The sequence below is a fragment of the Chinchilla lanigera genome, unplaced genomic scaffold (assembly GCF_000276665.1).
Source record: "Chinchilla lanigera isolate Chin_1 unplaced genomic scaffold, ChiLan1.0 scaffold00002, whole genome shotgun sequence".
Classification (NCBI taxonomy): Eukaryota; Metazoa; Chordata; class Mammalia; order Rodentia; family Chinchillidae; genus Chinchilla; species Chinchilla lanigera.
The window spans coordinates 37,716,569-37,734,612 of NW_004955403.1; the positions used below are offsets into that span (position 1 = coordinate 37,716,569).

The following is an 18,044-nucleotide window of genomic DNA, read 5'->3' on the forward strand; positions in this document are numbered from 1 at the left end:
AGCTAATGGGGATTGAGCAATTTCTCAAGCCAGGTTACCTTACCAAATTTCCTTTGTGTTTAGTTCTGCTAAGTTTAAATTAAAAAAAAAACAAAAAACAAAAAACAATGATTTTTGTCTTGTAGGAGAAAGATTGATTTATGGGAAGTGAAAGTCTGCATCTCCTCATTCACCATTTTGTATGTAGTATGGTTACTCTATAGAAATTTGATTTGGGTGATTCTAGCTCGAGTTCAGGTGACTTTCAACTAAACTGGACTAGACTTTTAGTTTCTTGGAAAATATGTAGTGTTGCATGATTAGAGATCAGCCTGAGCAACACATTGACATGCATGCTTAGTTTAAATTAGTATTTTATTTTTGTTGTAGCTTTGCTGTTTTTCATGGTGATAAAAGTAAGAAATTACCATTGCAGGGAGTTTATAAAATATATAAAAAGTTAAGATTATTAAAAATGGAATTGGTAAGTTGAACACAGAACATATTGGCAATTTGGTCTCCTAAAAATTTAAGTCCACTTTACTTCTCTCTGCTAGTATACAATAGTGTACATTCTCTTAACTTCTGCAGCACATCTATTGACATTTAATAAATTTTGCATATTCATAAGTGAAAATTGCTCTTTCATGTTGAGATTAACATCTCTGATTAGTGATTTGAAGGGTGCACGTTGATGATGATATTTGAACAATGAATCTCTTTATTCATAAAGTATTTATGAATGCATCTACTCACTTTTTTCTGTTGGAAGGAGTTGAATATTATTAATAAATCAAAACTTTGTACAATAAGCATGCTAAAGTTTTTGATTTAAGGATAGTGAAATGTTCTTTCATTTGTCATTTTCTCATTTTACTTTATTTTAATGACAATTATAAAATCTTTGCATAATCAGAGCTATCAATATCTTCATTTGAGATTTTTTTCTTTTAAAGAGAATAGTAAATGAGAACCAAAGAAATAGAACAGTAGCAGCATACCAGTATCACAAACATAAACAAATCAAAGTAAGAGCATTCAAAGTGATACAGAGTATCAAGACAAAATAATGCGAATCAACAGCGGTTGTCACATTACATATCGCTATCCTCAGCTACATTGCTCAGATTACCAGATGTAAGACTGAAAGATTGCTCAAACCATTATAGGGATTAAGAAAATAATTCTTCGATAAAACAGTAGAGACAATAGAGTTTCACTAGGCAAGATGGTAGGAGTTCACCATTGTAATTCCATTGCACATTGTTACCTTCAAACCACTTGCTCAGACTACCAGACACAAACATGCACAGTGGATCAGAACATAAAAAATTGTAATCATCAACTGTTCATTTCAGTACACCATCAAACATCAGTTATATGGTTATCACAGCTATTCATACATATATTTTAAATATATGAAAATGTCACCTCCTAATACCTTTATAATTGCATTATGAAATTTTACGTCTTAATCCAGATGGATTTTCAATTTGTTTGGCATCAAGTGTGAGATAGATGTTTGAGGTTTATAAATTCCACCGAGCAGGTCACTTGCTTGATCTTGATAGGGGCTCTCCTTATTCATGTATACATTCAACTTCAGGCATCTAGGGCACATCACTAAATAGAAAACACACAAGTCTATCTTGGGTATTCCTCACTTGAACTTTGCTCTGTGGTAAAATCAATTATTCTCTCAGTGTTGGCCATCCAAGTATTATATTATCATGTATTCTATTTCTTACATGTGGGCAACATTTTAAAATTTTTATTTCAAGTAAAAACTTTTTTTACTTCAAATTTATTAATGAAGTTTATAGTCTCAGTTCAGTATCTCAGAGGGATTATTTGTTTTATGCTATTTAGAAATATGGGTAGAAGCAGAGGTTCCTAAGCTTTCTGTACGCCTAGCAGGACATACTCTTTGGCAATAACTGTTGTCTCTTGACATTCCATGTAAGTATACTTTATTATGTGACTAATTGTCTTTCTTTGTCAATCAGGCCCTCGTTAATCAAGTGGCAGCAACTGTTCAAAATCGTTACACCAAAAATCTGCCAGATGGTCAAGTTCTTTGTGGTGTTTTTACAAGGGAATATCGTCATGATGCCCTCAACTGTCAGGTAGGGTATGTTCATAATAAACTTGATATCAAGTTATGTGACAGTACTTACATGTGTTTCTGATAGAAACCCAAAATCTTCAAAAGTCCTTGTGAAAATAATTTTCCTTAATTTATGAAAGGCAAAAAGGCTTTAGAGAAAATATAATTTTGTTACATTCTGAATAGTAAGAAATAGAATTTATCATTTTTCTAAGGACTTTATAGTTTGATTTTACATTTCAGCTATAGTTCATTACACTACGATGGTTTATAAATGGATTCAAAATGATGGCATGAATACTGTAAGTCATAAATCTAATAGAAATTTCAAATCATGTTTTCTGCAAAGCACTCTTGAAGGGTTCTATAAAACATGTATGAAGAATGTTATGCCTTTGTTAATGAAATCACAGACAGATTTCTTCCTTATTAAACTTGCAGATTGGGGCTGGGGATTTAGCTCAGTGGCATAGTGCCTGCCTGGCAAGTGCAAGGTCATGAGTTCGATTCCTAGTACCGGAAGAAAAACAAAAACAAATAAACAAAAAAATAAACTTGCTGATCATAATATAGAATAAAAAAAAGTAAATTCATGATCGTAGGATACTATGTAGTACACATGGAGATGTGCTACTCAAATTGCCTTTCAAGAGAGGACTTGCTGCCCACATGTGAGGTATGTGGTGAAGACAGATGCCGGTTGTTCCTGGATCTTCCTGTATTGTCTATATCCTGTGATTGAACTAAGCGTGTATACAAAAGTGGTTTGATGTAAAAAACCAGACAGACAATATTCATCCAGAACTTTGAGGTATATTGGCTGAGGCTCTTCCAGTCTGCAATTTGGCCTAGTTCGCTGCCCAGTCCTGGCTCCCTTTTTGATTCTTAGTAAACACAATTCAACCCAAATTCTATGGCAGGGTTAGGTTTTAAAAGTTCAAACCTGTGACAATGAACACAATAATACTGACAATGAACAGTATTATTTTCTAATACTGAATGCTCATTAAAGAGGTAATGGAGAAGATGGATGTGATTAAACTCTGTCATCTGCATGTTTGCAAATGTCACAAAACTTTATTTTGAATACTTAATATATGCTAATATTTTGAATAAAATAGTTAAAACTTAAAATCTAACATTTTAGCACTTTTGAGCTACAAAAATTAAAGTTTCATATGTTTCAGACTAATACATCACAATTTTAATGAAATTAGTACTCACAAGTAACATTATATCCTAATTAGCAGCAGTTACATCTGGGACCCATAACTTATCATATATAGTTTTATAACGATGCTTGTGTCTACTAAGTGTTCAATGTATTAGTTTATGCAATATTATTATTTTAGGTACTTGTTACAGTGCCTGCCTGCTTTGAAATTCTGCTGCTGGCTCCTCATCGCCAACAATGGGTGAAAAGGATTAGATACATTATATTTGATGAGGTAGGTTTTGCTTTACTTCTCTGGGTTAATTTCCAGTGTACACACACACTATAATGAATATCTTTGGTGGTTGCAAGACTCTGTCTTCTGGCATTTAGATCTGGGCAGAGAGAGTAGTTCTGTCTTCTGCTAAGTTCCCCCAGTGAATCATAATCAATCTTTTGCCTCCCTTCCTTTGTATGACTCTATAGGGGTGTTAGTGCACCTTTTAAAGCACTGTGTGCAAGAGGAAACTTTCTTTGGAGACAGATGTTTCAGGGTGAACAGAATTCAAATGCCATGACATAAGCTTCCCTGCATATAGATTTCAAAATCAAATCTTTGATTTTTTTAAGCAGAAAATTTTGAATTCTACCAGGGCTGTCAGCTACATATTACAGTATTGTCCAAACAGAAAACATATGGCACACACAAACTGTAATTCAAGGAGGCTAGTTTTTAAAATGTGTGTGAGGAAACCAGAGGTAGTAACTTGCTCCACTGCTTAAAGAGACAAAGTAAGGAAGTATTTATTTAAGGGCCTCACACTGGATTACAAAAACCCATCTCTTAATTTTCTACTGTAAATTTATACTTTAGCATAATAGTAGCTGGTTGTGCTTTTTCTTAGTAGCTATACCTGGGGGATATAAGAAGCAATCTTTGTGTTTACTCAGTACAGTAAACAGCAAGGTGTGTGCATGTGTGCAAAAGTGTCAAACAGGGATTGACCCACATAACGCTCCATGTAACCATTTTTGCATGTTTCCCTGAGCATCACAGAGGGTCAAACACTCATACCATTTATCTGTTACGTACCATAAGGCATGTGGGTGTGGCTCACAGTAGCTGGGCAGTGGGCAAGGAGGAAGCCATCTGTGCATTCACTCAGTTGGCAGATGAATGGAGAAGTGTGTGCAAGAACTCCAAAGCAGCAACAGGTATACGTTTAGGATTTGACATTCACCATGTGAGCCAATTTTCCTGTGACAGTGAAATGGAGCAAGAATAGACTGATACAGACACATGGAATGAAGGCTTCCTTGATTCAGATGACAAGGAAAACATCAATCTTACTGCATATTTGACTAGTTGAAATGGTACAAAATCGTAACACAACCAAATGGAATGATCCAGTGTTAGAACAACCTCTGAAAATATGGTAAGGATTTTGGCAGGGGTGAAACCAATTGTATGAAAAGCCATCACTGCCATTCAACGTTGGAAATTGTTTGTAACAGATGAAATGCCACAAGATGCTGCAAAATACACAAATGGTGAAGTATAAGTAAAATGTTTTGCATGCAGCCATACTTCAGAAATGTATTTATTATGACACCTCACTAGCTGAACTGAAAGATTCATAGGTCTGCTATACTTAGCAGGACTTTCTTATGGTAATGGGAGGAGTGTAAAAGATTTATGAGTGTGGACTTGAGCTTTTATGAGTAATGATGACATTGAGAAGATTTGGTTTCGTTCAAAGTTGCCTGAGGTTTGTTGACAAAATCACCTACTAGGAAAGAAGATTAAATGATCATTTGGCTGCTATTCATTCATTGTTTGAAAGTTTTGTTTCAAGAGGCCAAGCAATCTATACACCATTTGAATACATGACTATTGAATAACATCTTGCAGCATTTCATGGTTGCTGAAGCTTTAGGTAGTAGATGCCAAAAAACCTTCAAAATATTTTCCAAATGTAGAGTTGCAATTTCAAAACAGAAAATTGTATACTACAACCTTTGAGTTTCAGAAAGATGTAATATTGACTTCATATATGGCAAAGAAAAGCAAACTGGTACTTCTGATGTTAGCTATGCACCATTATGGAAATACTGATAGGGAAACCTTAACAAACAGAAGCCTGAGACAGTAGCTTTCTACAGCAAAACTAAAGTCAAATTAGATGTTGTTGATGAGTTATGCAGAAACTATGATGGCACTCAAAATACAAAGCATTGGCCAGTGGTGTGTTTTATTTGATCCTAAACATGTGTGGCATAGTTTGATGGTTTATAAAGAAAATAACAAGTGCAAAATACCACAGAGACATTTTCTTAGAGGACTGGGACTGGACCTCATAAGAGATAATATAGAGCAGAGGTAAAACACCATTCTGTCCCAAGAAGTATGAAAAATTTATTGACCCTACCAGTGAGCTAACAGGTAAGAACAGGCAGGTGCAGCATACTAAAGACCTACTATGACAGCAGGGAAACAAAAAAGATGTCAACTGTGCCCTACAGAAAAGAACAGAAAAACAAAACAAGCATGCCACTAATGTAAGCAATATTTATGCATGTAACGTTCAGTTTTCATGTATGAAGATTGCTCTGGGTGTGAAAATGGAAACAAAGATTACTTCTGTCATAAGCTTTTGTTTGGATTTACATTCTAGTTCACATAGGTTTTTATTTTTGAAGTTATCTTTTAAGCTTTGTAGGCAAGTACACAGCTGATGTGAATATGTTGATGTCTATTTTAAACACATTTGATATTTGATATTTTACTGATCTTATTTTCCTGTAAAGTACATGTTGTACAATATAAAAGGAAGCTCTTGACAAAAGAGAAAGTGAAGAGAGGTGACAAGAATGACCTGCCACACAAGAAAGGAAAATACACATCAAGTATGTCCTACAAAAAGGCCAGGGAAACAAAACACATGTGCTGTCAGTGTGAGCAACACGTGTGTATGGAATGTGCTGTTGTCTTTTGGGAAGACTGCCTTAGGCATGATTATTGAAGTAAAGATTATTTTTTGTAGAGCTCTATTAGCATTTTCATTGTAGTTCACATAGGAATTTAGTTCTGTTGTTCTTTTTTTAGACTTTGTACACCAAAACAGCCATCAATACTGAAAATTTCAATGCTTTTTTTATAAATACTGAAGAAATATTAAAACTTTAATACTTTCTTTTTTGATTTTTGTACTGTTAAGTAGTTATTGTTTAATATAATAAAACGTGTAAAATTGATAATTCATCAATAAAAATATTCTAAGAATAAATGTGGGTATTACACACCCACCAAAATGCACCTTTATCACAAAATTGGCATCACGCCCCCTGGGGTTTACTTAAACTCAAAAGGATATGCACATTTAGTTGACTGCATTATGAGGAGTACATTAGTCGAGGAACACAGCTGGTTCACAAGTAACATTGGAGGAATGGAACAATGACCTTAACCGTGTTCTCCTTTCTTCTGATCCCTTGCCAAGACTTTCTGTTGACTAAATCCAGTGGAACCAGTAAACATAACAGCCCTTTGAGGTTGTATCTATAGGTCAGTTTCCCTGAGAGTGGGACAAAAACAATATAGAGTGGTAGGATCATATGAAGATATTTAACAAAGTTTTTAGAAACATCATTAAAAATATTTATTCAAGGAGACTGAAAACGTTTCAAAAAGATATATTCTTTTGTTCTAAGGGATTTTCAATTTGAAAGGGAAAAAAATAGGAAGACCATATTCACCTTACCTTTTCCATGTTATAAACTTGAAATTACCAAACACACTCCATCCTGAGTTGTTTGGTAGTAATTTATGGTACTTATTTTTGGTTAATCTATATATGTTGCACGCTGAGTGATTTGCCTACTTGTTAAACCAAAATAAAATTCAGCAAATTTGTCTATGCAACTTAGAACCTTGAGTTTTAGTCAAATGTCAAATGTCTGAGGTGATATAACACCTTACTTTTTGCAATTTTATGTAAGGGTATAGCTGAATGGCATTGATGGCCACTGTGACAGAGCAGAGGAAAAGTGCTATAAGTGTATTCATAAATAAATATGCATAAATATATTTATAGTTCTGATCGTATGTCCTTTTGAGTTGATTGTCAGGAGTCATAATGTAATCTGTTTAATTCAGATCATATGTGAAAACCTTTCCATAGTCTAGTTCATTTGGTCAACAGACATTCAGTCCTTTATTTAGTAAGTGCTTAAGGAATGCTTCCAGAGTGTTAGGCACCCTGTCAGTGCTAGGAATACTCAGGTGTAAGGTTACAGCTTAAGTGAGAAAGAGAAGTGAAACATGGAAGCACACAAATGATTGTAAGCCCCCGCCCCCCCCGTGAGTACTGTGAAGGAAAAGAGTGGGTGGTCATGTCCACAATAATGAAAGGTCACAGGAAGACAACCCTGGAATTGATGAACATGAAACTCTTTTACGAGGAGTGACATTCAGACGAATTCTGCAGGTTCCGTAGGAGGCAATAATAGTATTTATTGTTGTTTTAAAGTTTTATTTATAAGAGTATTTCATGCAGAGGGAACAATAATTAGAAGCTCTTGGGTAGGAGTGGTGTGGTCAAGGAATAATGAAGAAAAGCAATATGTCCAGATCATAGTAAGGATGGGGGGAGACTGGCTTGAGATAAATCTAGATTGGCAGCAATGACCAAATTACGTCAGGCATCATGATCTTGGCAGTGATGTGAGGGGCATAGGGTGACAAGAAAGGAAGTAAGGACAGTAGTCAAGAGGCTATTGTAGTAGTGCCATGAGATGTGATAGTGGCTCCATCGGCCGTGGATATGGAGAGAAATGCATACGTTTGAAGGAAATTTTTGGAAATGAAGCAAAGAGGAAATATTGTTGGGTGGGGTATGAGGATTTAGAGAAATCCAGGTTTCCAGCTTTTCTATTGCCTGGATTTTCTAATACATATTTAAACTTGGCATATTTAAATAATGCTAATGGGAAATTATGCATATGCATATTTCATGCTTTCATTTTGTGTTTTGTAGTCTACTTTTTCAGTTGAGAAAGTTTCTTTCTTTAACAGGTCCATTGTCTTGGTGGAGAAATTGGAGCGGAAGTCTGGGAGCATCTCCTTGTCATGATCCGATGTCCCTTTTTGGCTCTTTCAGCTACAATAAGTAACCCTGAACATCTCACAGAGTAGGATTGCATTCCAATTCGGAGTGAATGCTTACCTGTCATAAACCTTTGAATTTCAAATTTTCCATATAGGTTTTGAAGAGTTTTATAACTTTCTGGTTAACTAATAGTTTATGTTTAGATTTCAAAACAGTGCTTTCTAGCACTTCCTGGCAGGTGCTGGCTACCCCCTACAAATATTAAGGTCTCCCCACTCTAGCCAGATGTGCAATTTGGTAGGAAATGTCTCCTAATATCTTAAGATAGTCTAATAAGAAATGATGACTATGTGTTCATTTTTTTCTTTACCAGGAAACCAGTAATAAAGAGATATAATGACACATTCAGCCATGGATCCTAAGATGTATTGTCCCACTTTGTGGAGATGTCTAGAGGATAACAAAGCTTAATCAATTGAAAGCTGTGTATCATTTTTGTCATCGAGGGTGATATTTGCACAATAATAATAATTATGACATTGATCCCTATAATATCTTCTATATGCCAGCTACTGTTCAAAGTATTTTGGATATGTTAATTTATCTTAAATACCAGAAAGGCTTATGATTTACTATTTTTCTATTACTGTTATTAGAAGACAGTGCTTCTGCAACTACTACTATTGCGAGGGAGAACAAGGCACAAAAACACTAAATCGTACAACTAAAAGCCACAGCTTGCAGAGCTTAGGCTGAGATTCAGTCTCTCAAATACATTTTCAAGGCATAAAATTGTCAGTTGTCCTTTCTGAAACTATTTAATTAATGGGAACTATTTCTCTTTGCTGCCCAAATAATATGTAAATGTATTTTTCAGGTGGCTGCAATCAATAAAACATTACTGGAGACAAGAAGACAAAATAATGGAAAAAAGGATGGCCTCCAAAAGAAGTGCTGGCTGTCATGCCAGTTTCTCTAAAAACTATTTGCAAATAAAGCAATCGTATAAAGTTAGACTTGGTAGGTTAGATATATTCTTATAAATTTTATCTTGGATGTTCTTCTTCTGATGAAATTCTTCCCAGTCATTACATTTCCATTAATTAGGAAAGTTGTATCCTTCAATTTTAGTGCTCTATGGAGAGAGGTATAATGATTTAGAGAAGTACGTATGTTCCATCAAAAAGAATGACATTTGTTTTGATCACTTTCATCCATGTGCTGCAGTAACTATTGATCATGTAAGTAATAACTTTGCTATGTTTGTTCTGAGTAATAAAATTATTGATCTATATTATAATTGAAAAACTGCTTACTTGATACTTACTAAAATTAAATAATAGATGCCTTTACAACAGATATTTCCACCTTAATTTTACAAATAACAGGGATGTTCTTTCTAGTTTCTTTAATTCTTCAATGGTATTTCAGGTTATAAAGCTCAAAAACTACCAAAGTTTTAGCCTGAACTTTTAAAATTGTATTTATTCCTGGACAGTATTTTTTGCTCATGTTCTTTCCTGTCAGTACCCTTCTCCTCATACAGTTAAAACTTCATATGACAACTGCTAGTACCTGTGAGGATCTGATCACCATAAATAAGGTTTAGCAAGGAAAAATATCTCTCATGTATATATATATATATAATATATTATATATATATAATATAAGCAATATATAGCAATCACAATATGATATTTTTGTAGTAAACCAGTAAGAAAAAGACCTAAAATATTTCAGCTGAGGTATTAGGAGCAAATAGGGAAGGATTTTTTAACTTTTTCTTGAGTATTTCTCTTCTTCACTTATTCTATTTCTGTGAATGATCAATTTAAATTCCCATTGCTTGTGAAGGTGACAGTAGGTCAATAGCTTGTCTTCCTTCCTAAATTATGAAGTTAAATGTAGTCTATATTTTTGCATCATATTAAACTTCATTAACATAATTCTGATCTTCCCCAATCATTAAAGACTTCCCTTTGAAAGGGCCAAATGCAGGGCTCTGTAGCTAGTCAACCAAGATCTTCTATGACCACATCCCAGTGTCTCATCCATTTACTTACTGCATGAACCTTCCCTGGATACCTCCTGCTTTATCCTTTTCCTCAGATATTTAACCCCACATGCCAAATGCTAGCTTTCTAGATATTGTTCATCTTGCATGATGTGAAAGGGAAGCCAGAAACACTAATACCATTTATAGTTCTTCTCTCATCACCTATTGCCTCCAAAAGCTGTCAGCACTCCAAATTATCACACTGGGAGTATGTGGGTAACAGTCATTAGTCATTCAGCATATAGCAAATACTTATGAGCAGGTCACTGACCAGGTTTTTACTGTCAATTTGTAGCAGTAGTGGTTGATACCAGCAGAAGTGTTCAATAAAACTTGTTGAGAATGGGAACTTTTGAGTTTCACTAAAATTTTTTCAAAAAGAAAAAAAGAATGGCACAAATATTCCAAAGACTTAAAACTGGCCTAATCAAGGATGTGTTGGGAGGGTGTTTGTTGCAGTGTCTTCAAGGTCGACTGAGAGACTGTCTTGAAGTTGACCAAGTTCTTATCTTGGAATTTAGGCAAAGATTTGTCCTTTTTAGCCTTGCTTGGTACACATAAAAGTAAAGAATTATATTCATAATTAAAACAATTTCAGGCTCAGGTTTAAAGCAGAGATAGTTTTCTTGTTTACAGCATACACAAATCTTTCCATTTTCTCACACTCCAACATGAACTGTAAGTATAATCCACAGAAGATTAACCTAATTAAAAGGTCTTAAGAAATAAATCAAAGCTTTTGGATGAAGTTTTGGATTTTTTAATAATTTAGTAATTCAAATACACTCATGGGTGATATGTTATTAGGATATAACAACATTACTGCTAACATTTGAACATTTTGGTTTAATGTCATTCATTCACTTTGGGTTCCTGTTTGTGCTTCTGGGGCAAAAAAAAATAAGATGTAAGACAAAAAGAATATTAAAACGTTTAATTTTATTTCAAACATAGATTGAAAGGTATGGATTCCCTTCTGACCTTATGCTTTCACCTCGAGAAAGCCTCCAGCTTTATGATACCATGCTTCAAGCCTGGAAAAGTTGGCCACAGGCCCAGGTAAATAATATTCATGAAATTAATTCTGTTATAGAGGATAGTAGCAACGCTATTCCGAGCTCTTCCCTTTCTAATCACTTGTATTTGAACCTTCAAAGCTATAAGTTGACTCTTCAAAAATAAGACAGCCCTCATACTTGCTTCTTAAAACTTTTTAAATGGTGTTTATTTAATTTGTGAAAATATTTTCTTCTCTCAACTTCTGAGATACTGTGGTATTCTAGTCTCCTCTTATGCCTTGGTTTTCTAGTCCTCCTTTTCCTCTGGTCACACTGGTTCTTTTTCTCTGTCCCTATTGCTTTCTCTTTCATCTCTGACTTAATTGGTCTCCATCCTTCTCTTTGAAGAGTTCATCCTTTCCTTTCCTCATAGTCTTATGTTTCAGAAACTATAGACAATATAAGTTCAGCAGTCTCTGTCCTCAAGAATTTGAATGGTTGTTTATATGGCATGTAATTGAGAATGACATTTCAATTTTTGGGCAAAATTTTATGTAGCTTTGTGGTATTTTTTCCAGAATCTCTGTCCAGAGAACTTCACTCATTTTAAGAATAAATTAATCATTAAAAAGATGGATGCCAGAAAATATGAAGAGAGCTTAAAGGAAGAATTAAGAAATTGGATTAAAAACGGCAATATAGAGCAGGTAATTTTCACATGGCTTGACAAGGCACTACAGTGTCTTTATTGTTTTCTTGAGTTGTGTCAGTTAATACCGTTCGTTTTTTTTTCATTGTCAATTTTCATTCTAGCATTTTAAATCATACTTGAGGTTTAGTGATTCTGAGATAGAATGAGAAGAGGGAGCAATTGGTTTTGATCCTCAGTGTCTGCTACAACATGAATGAGAGGCCACTGGTTCCTCAGAGATGTTATAACAGAAGGGAGCTGAGTGAGGGTCTACATCTGAACTCATGGTAGCTGAAAAATTTTATTCTTTGTCATGTTTTTAGCCTTGCAGTTTTTGAAAAATATTTGTTTTTCAACTTGTGGCAACTATTCATTAAAATTTTATCCTGGAATCATGAGTACACTCATTAAGTCAGTTCTGATCTTTATATTTGTAGTGTTTTATTTTCATAAATTGAGATTGCTGATTTTTATGGGGTTTTTTTTTTTGGTACCAGGAATCAAACACAGGGCCTTGCACTTGCCAGGCAGGTGTTGTGCCACTGAGCTATATCCTGGGCCCAAGAGTGCTAATTTTTAATGAAAGACATATATTGGTTTTCTGATGTGCTTTTTTTCCATTATGTTTTAATTTGATCTCCTCCAATTCAGAAATGTGAAGTAATTAATGTCTTATCAGCTTTCTTACTTGCTGAGACAAAATACCAGACAGCTGCAACTTAAGGGAGAAGAGATTTTTATTTTGGCTTCCAGTCGTAGTCTCAGTCCATGCATGGTCAGCTAACTCTAGGACAAATGGCATAGTGGGGGGAACTGCATACCTCATTGCTGTCAGAAAGCAGAGAAGAGAGGAGTCAGGGAGGGAGACTTGTGTGCCCTCCCAGGTCCGCCCCCTGTGACCTTCCCCTTCCAACCAGATCTCACCTCCTAACAACAGTCAGCTGTTTCACCCATGATCCAGTCAGCCCCCAGAAGCTCCACCTCTGAGTACATGAAATATTTGGGGGACATTGTAGATCTAGATCACAACAATTTTTTGTAATTGTTTTCATGTAACAGCCTTTAAAAATATACTTGGGATTGATTTTTCTACATGGCTTGAAACACTGACCTGCCCCTTCCCTACTGCCAGAGTGGAACAAGTATCAATTGCTGAACAATCCTTTTCTTAGGCTGAATCAAGTCATCCTAAAACTTGTATGTTCAACTGCATACATTTTTGTTTTCTAGTTTAATTATTTGTATATTTCTTTGGCTATTTTTAGCATGTTAAAAATATATACTTATAGTACTATTTTAAAGAATCACAGAAACATGGATTAGACAGCTATGAAGATATTTTAGAAAGTAGTAGCAATCCATTGCTTTGCTGGGAAGACATATCATAATTTTGTTTTATTTATTTTTTCAGGCTAAAATGGTACTGAAGTCTCTTAGCCCTGATTCATCTTCTAGTTCAGGAGATAAGTTGATGAAATTTCCACTTCTTGTTGAAGAACTAAAGAAAATGGGGAAGTTACCTGCAATATTTTTTATGTAAGTTATAAATTTTAGTTTTTATTATAATTTATATGAAACTTCTTTAAGGTAGAAAGAGCCATAGAAACTTTAGTTTTGTAATGTAGTATTCATTATTATTTAGGGGACTAATTTGTTAGTTAAATGCATGTTTTGTTTAAAAAATATACCTTTCTAGTTTCAATGTTACAAAATTTATTTAGTTTTGGTATTGTAGATTATATTCTTTGTTTTGTTAACCTGTTTTTTTTCCTGTTTTTGTACTGATGGCTGTTATTACTTTATCATTACTATTTTGTCTTTAATTTTAGTACATACCTAGCCCCTTTGTGAAGCAAACTGAACATATATGTACACAAATATCCCATATAAAATTAAAGTGTCTTGTGATATGCTAGAAGATTTGCTGGCAGGAAATTTTAGTGTTTTTAATTTATTATGATGAGAACTGTGACCTACAGGCACTGGAATCCTACTAGGTTTTACATGTTAGAGTAAACAGTAATTTAAAACTTAAAAATAACAATTCAAAATATAATTTATTTAATGGATAATGCGCTATAAACTGGATTAACCTCAACAAAATACATAGTTTGAGATCAGAAGGGAATATTCTTATTTACTACAGATAATTTCAAACTATACTTAAGCCACAAATCTTCACATAAAGCCACAGAATCTTGCTGTCATTGCAGAGTTTAATGGTACATATTCACATGTAAATAACCATAGTAATGAATTCTCATGGGTGATATAGATTTCAAGTAATGATGATAGATGAATGAAAATTTATATTTTGAAATTTGGGGGATGATTACAATAGTGTTCCTTTTATCTTTATTATTGCAAAAAGAAAAATACATTTCTGGACCATGGAGCATTTATGTAGCTCATCCATTTCACTTTCGGAAATGGCCAGGATGTCAGAAACAAGAGCCATTCTTTATCTCTGGGATATTTCCAAAAGTCCAACTACAAAAAGGAAATTCAAAATTAACTGTTCATAATCTGTATATGCAAAGGCAAAATTTTGCAGTCTCTCAGCATTTTTTTAATGGGTCTGAGAAATGAATTTATATAAGGAAGAGCAACAGGAGAGAAGCATACAAATTAAAATAAATTGCATGTTGCACAAGAACCTTCATATGGATATGAAAACCCAAAGGCATGTAGTTGAACACTTAATAATGAATTAGACAGAGTCATAATTTGGAAAAATGTGATATAGCAAAGGAGCCAAGGGTAGGGTAGTTAATTTATTGGAGGTGTAACTTGGAAGATAAATTTTAGTTTAACAAGATTTGTATAGATTTCACTTGGCCTCGACACATCATCCATGATACAAAGAATGTTTTTCTCCCTCTGGTAAAAGAACCTCTTTCACATGGGCTTCTAAGATAATACTTTTATGAAAAAGATCCTGAACCTGATGTTTCTTCAAGCACCTTTAACTGAAAATATTTAATATACCACAAAAATAAAGTATGAATGGCGTGCTCTGAACTCTCATATATGCTTAAAATATTTAAGAAGAAAAATATTCATGAAACTATCAAACATTTAATTCTATCTTGGTATATTTTTATGGAATCTTGAGTTCTCTATAAAACAAACTGTATGATATAGCTCAGTGGCACAAGCAGCTATCTGGCAAGCACAAGGTCCTGAGTCAGATTCCTGGTAACAGACAAACAATAAATAAAAAAAATTTAAAATATATAAACTGTCAAATTTTTGGTCTTATATAATTTGAATTAGTCTTCAGTCATATCTCTAGATCACATTCATTTTATACAGCTTATTAGAGAAATTGGGTTAAAATTATTTCCAAGTTTGCTAGATTTATGAAAATGTTGCATTATCATGGGAATATCACTTAGTAAAGTACCATGTACTTAGGCCCCGCTTTCTTCCATTAATGTAAAAAGAAAAGCAACTGATTACTGCAGTTAAGATGGATTAGGATATCGGACACTGCCACACAGGAGGTGTGGGGTTTTGGGGAAGTCATTTAATCTCTTTGTGTCTCTTTCTCTCTTTTTCTTTTTCATCTGCTATATAGAGAAATAATAACACCTTCCTCATAACATTTTTTGTGTGTATCAAATAAGTTAACATATTTAAGCCATCTATAATAGCATGTGATGAAAGTATAATATATTTATATTGCTATAATAATTATAACAATATATACCAATTATACCAATATTATTATAGCAATATTATCTTGCTATAATATATAATAATATATTTTGATTGCTATACTTTACTGTCTATAATATGAAATTTCTTGCCATTTAGTGTCACTATCACATGACACATATAGTATATATGTGACACAGATTGATCCTTTTATATAGTATATTACTTCAACAGTGTGCCTAGTTATCTGCATTTCACTAGCTAACTGCATTTCCTTTTAATATCAAGCCCTGTAAAAGCTTTTATAGAAATGTCTTTGCCTAAAAATTAATTTAACTTCATTATATAGAGCCAAGCTATTATTTCCTGTGTATGCCATGGCTAACATAATGATTCATGCCCATTGACTTCGTCCAGCCACAGCATTTTATCAACACATTATAGGGGGGAAAAAAGGAATAAAAAACCTTTCATGAAGTTTTTCAGTGATCTTGATCTTGTAAAAAGCCCTAGATTCCTGACATTGGGAAATGGATGTGAAATAAATACAAGGAATATTTGCTTTATTTTACTCATTGTCAATTGGGAGACTTTCATTTGTAGCCCTTTGTTTAATTAAATGTTCAGATCTGAGAGGTTCTAATGGTTATAACCTGAACTAGGTATGTTAAGTATCAAGGTGCCAAGAAACATGGACCGCTGTGTTGCTAGATACTTACATTTTAAAGCGTATAAAGTCCAGACCTTGGAGATATTTCTGGATTATACACAACACCTGGGGTTTATATGGTTTCTGGATAGACATAGTCATATTGCAAGCTACTAAGGTCGAGAATTTATAATTGTTTCCACCCTGTCAAAAGAAAAAGACTTTTCATTTGTTTAAAACTTTTTTCTCTTCTTCTTCAGGAAGAGTTAGCATAAGAGAGAAATAGCTGTTTCTTCTGTATACAAATGGAGAAAATCCTTTGTTATTCCCTTGTTTGTGGAATGAATGTATGACTGCTCTTACAGGAAGAATTCACATGAGCTCTTATTGCAATGTTTGAGGGGCAACAACTGGAAGGAGGGAAACTTATTCTTTACTATTAGATGTGGATAAGGTGTCTGTGGAACCAGAATATCTAGGGTGCATTTCAGAGTAAACTTCACAATGGTGGGCTTTAAGAAACACAACAGGTACATCAGAATAGTAGCCATATATGGAAATAGAAATTGAATTTTATTTATGATATTCTTTTCAAGGCAACTATTCTTTTTGTTTGTTCCCAGATTCAATATCATGGTTGTAGAAGAATGTGCCAGGAGGGTATCCATTTCCTTAGAGGAAAAGCAGGAGAGGAAAAGGCCTCCCAAAGCTGATAAAGCAGCACACGACACGGCTAGCAAACTTCGAAAAGTTAAGAAATCTGTTGAGAAATGGAAGACATTGTAAGTATTTCACGGAACAAATTGGTCAGCAAAGAGTTAATATATCTCACCACCCCAGTAGTAAACATATATTGAATGTGTTTTACAAAGAAGTTCTAGATATTATTTGCAGTTATTAGCAAACTGGAAAGGGGGAATTGTATTAGTGAGCTTTTCTGTTGCTGGAAGACAAATCTGACACCCACAGATTAAAGGAGGAGAGGTTTCACTTGGTTTATGGTTTCAGGGGATCCACTCTGTGGTTATCTGGTTCCAAAGCAAGAACGTTATGGTTAAAATGTGTGGTGGAATAAACAACCGGTGTGTTAGAACAGCAGGTTCAGAGTCAAGACAGCACAGATACATATAGTAGTCAGAAGTCTGCTTGATAAGAGTGATTTAGGAGTCCTGGGATTCCAATGTGGTGGGATGTGTAGATTTGTTTCTTAAAATGTTATTTTCACAAACAGAGATGAAAAAAGAGAGAAAAAAGCTAGAATATTGGGCCAAAACTTCATACATGAAGCTGAATATAATTGTCTCCTGAAAAGTCTAGAGAAGAACATGGAAATTCCTCAGGATTGCACATATGCAGATCAAAAAATGATGGATGCTGAGGTCAGTGATGAGAAGGTCATCGTTCTCTTGGAGAATATGTCACTTATCATCCACAGCTCCTTTATTATAGACAGTGACTAATGGAAAGAGTAGATGCAATCCCTTCAAGAAGAGAAATTCCACATAGGACTCCATAGAAGAGCTTCTGGCCGCACATAACCCTTGATGGTTCTCCAACATGTATTTAAAAGACAGTGTTCTCCCTTGGTCATATCTGTCCTTTCCATGAGGTATTTTTCTGATCCTGAATTCTAGACTTCAGTG

At 34.3% G+C, this 18,044-nt stretch overlaps 1 protein-coding gene across 5 annotated transcripts in view; it reads left to right on the top strand.

Annotated features, from left to right (window-relative positions):
- The window catches only part of Ddx60 (DEAD (Asp-Glu-Ala-Asp) box polypeptide 60), an 85,136-nt gene that overhangs the window by 36,630 nt on the left and 30,462 nt on the right, over positions 1-18,044 (top strand). For all 5 annotated transcript variants that reach the window (XM_013513454.1, XM_005373576.2, XM_013513451.1 and 2 more), the window contains exons 18-27: positions 1,986-2,105; positions 3,439-3,534; positions 8,314-8,429; positions 9,225-9,367; positions 9,479-9,588; positions 11,358-11,462; positions 11,980-12,108; positions 13,504-13,628; positions 17,025-17,183; positions 17,633-17,780. In XM_013513454.1, coding sequence (XP_013368908.1) covers positions 1,986-2,105; positions 3,439-3,534; positions 8,314-8,429; positions 9,225-9,367; positions 9,479-9,588; positions 11,358-11,462; positions 11,980-12,108; positions 13,504-13,628; positions 17,025-17,183; positions 17,633-17,780 — 1,251 coding nt within the window. The remainder of the gene's footprint in view (positions 1-1,985; positions 2,106-3,438; positions 3,535-8,313; positions 8,430-9,224; positions 9,368-9,478; positions 9,589-11,357; positions 11,463-11,979; positions 12,109-13,503; positions 13,629-17,024; positions 17,184-17,632; positions 17,781-18,044) is intronic.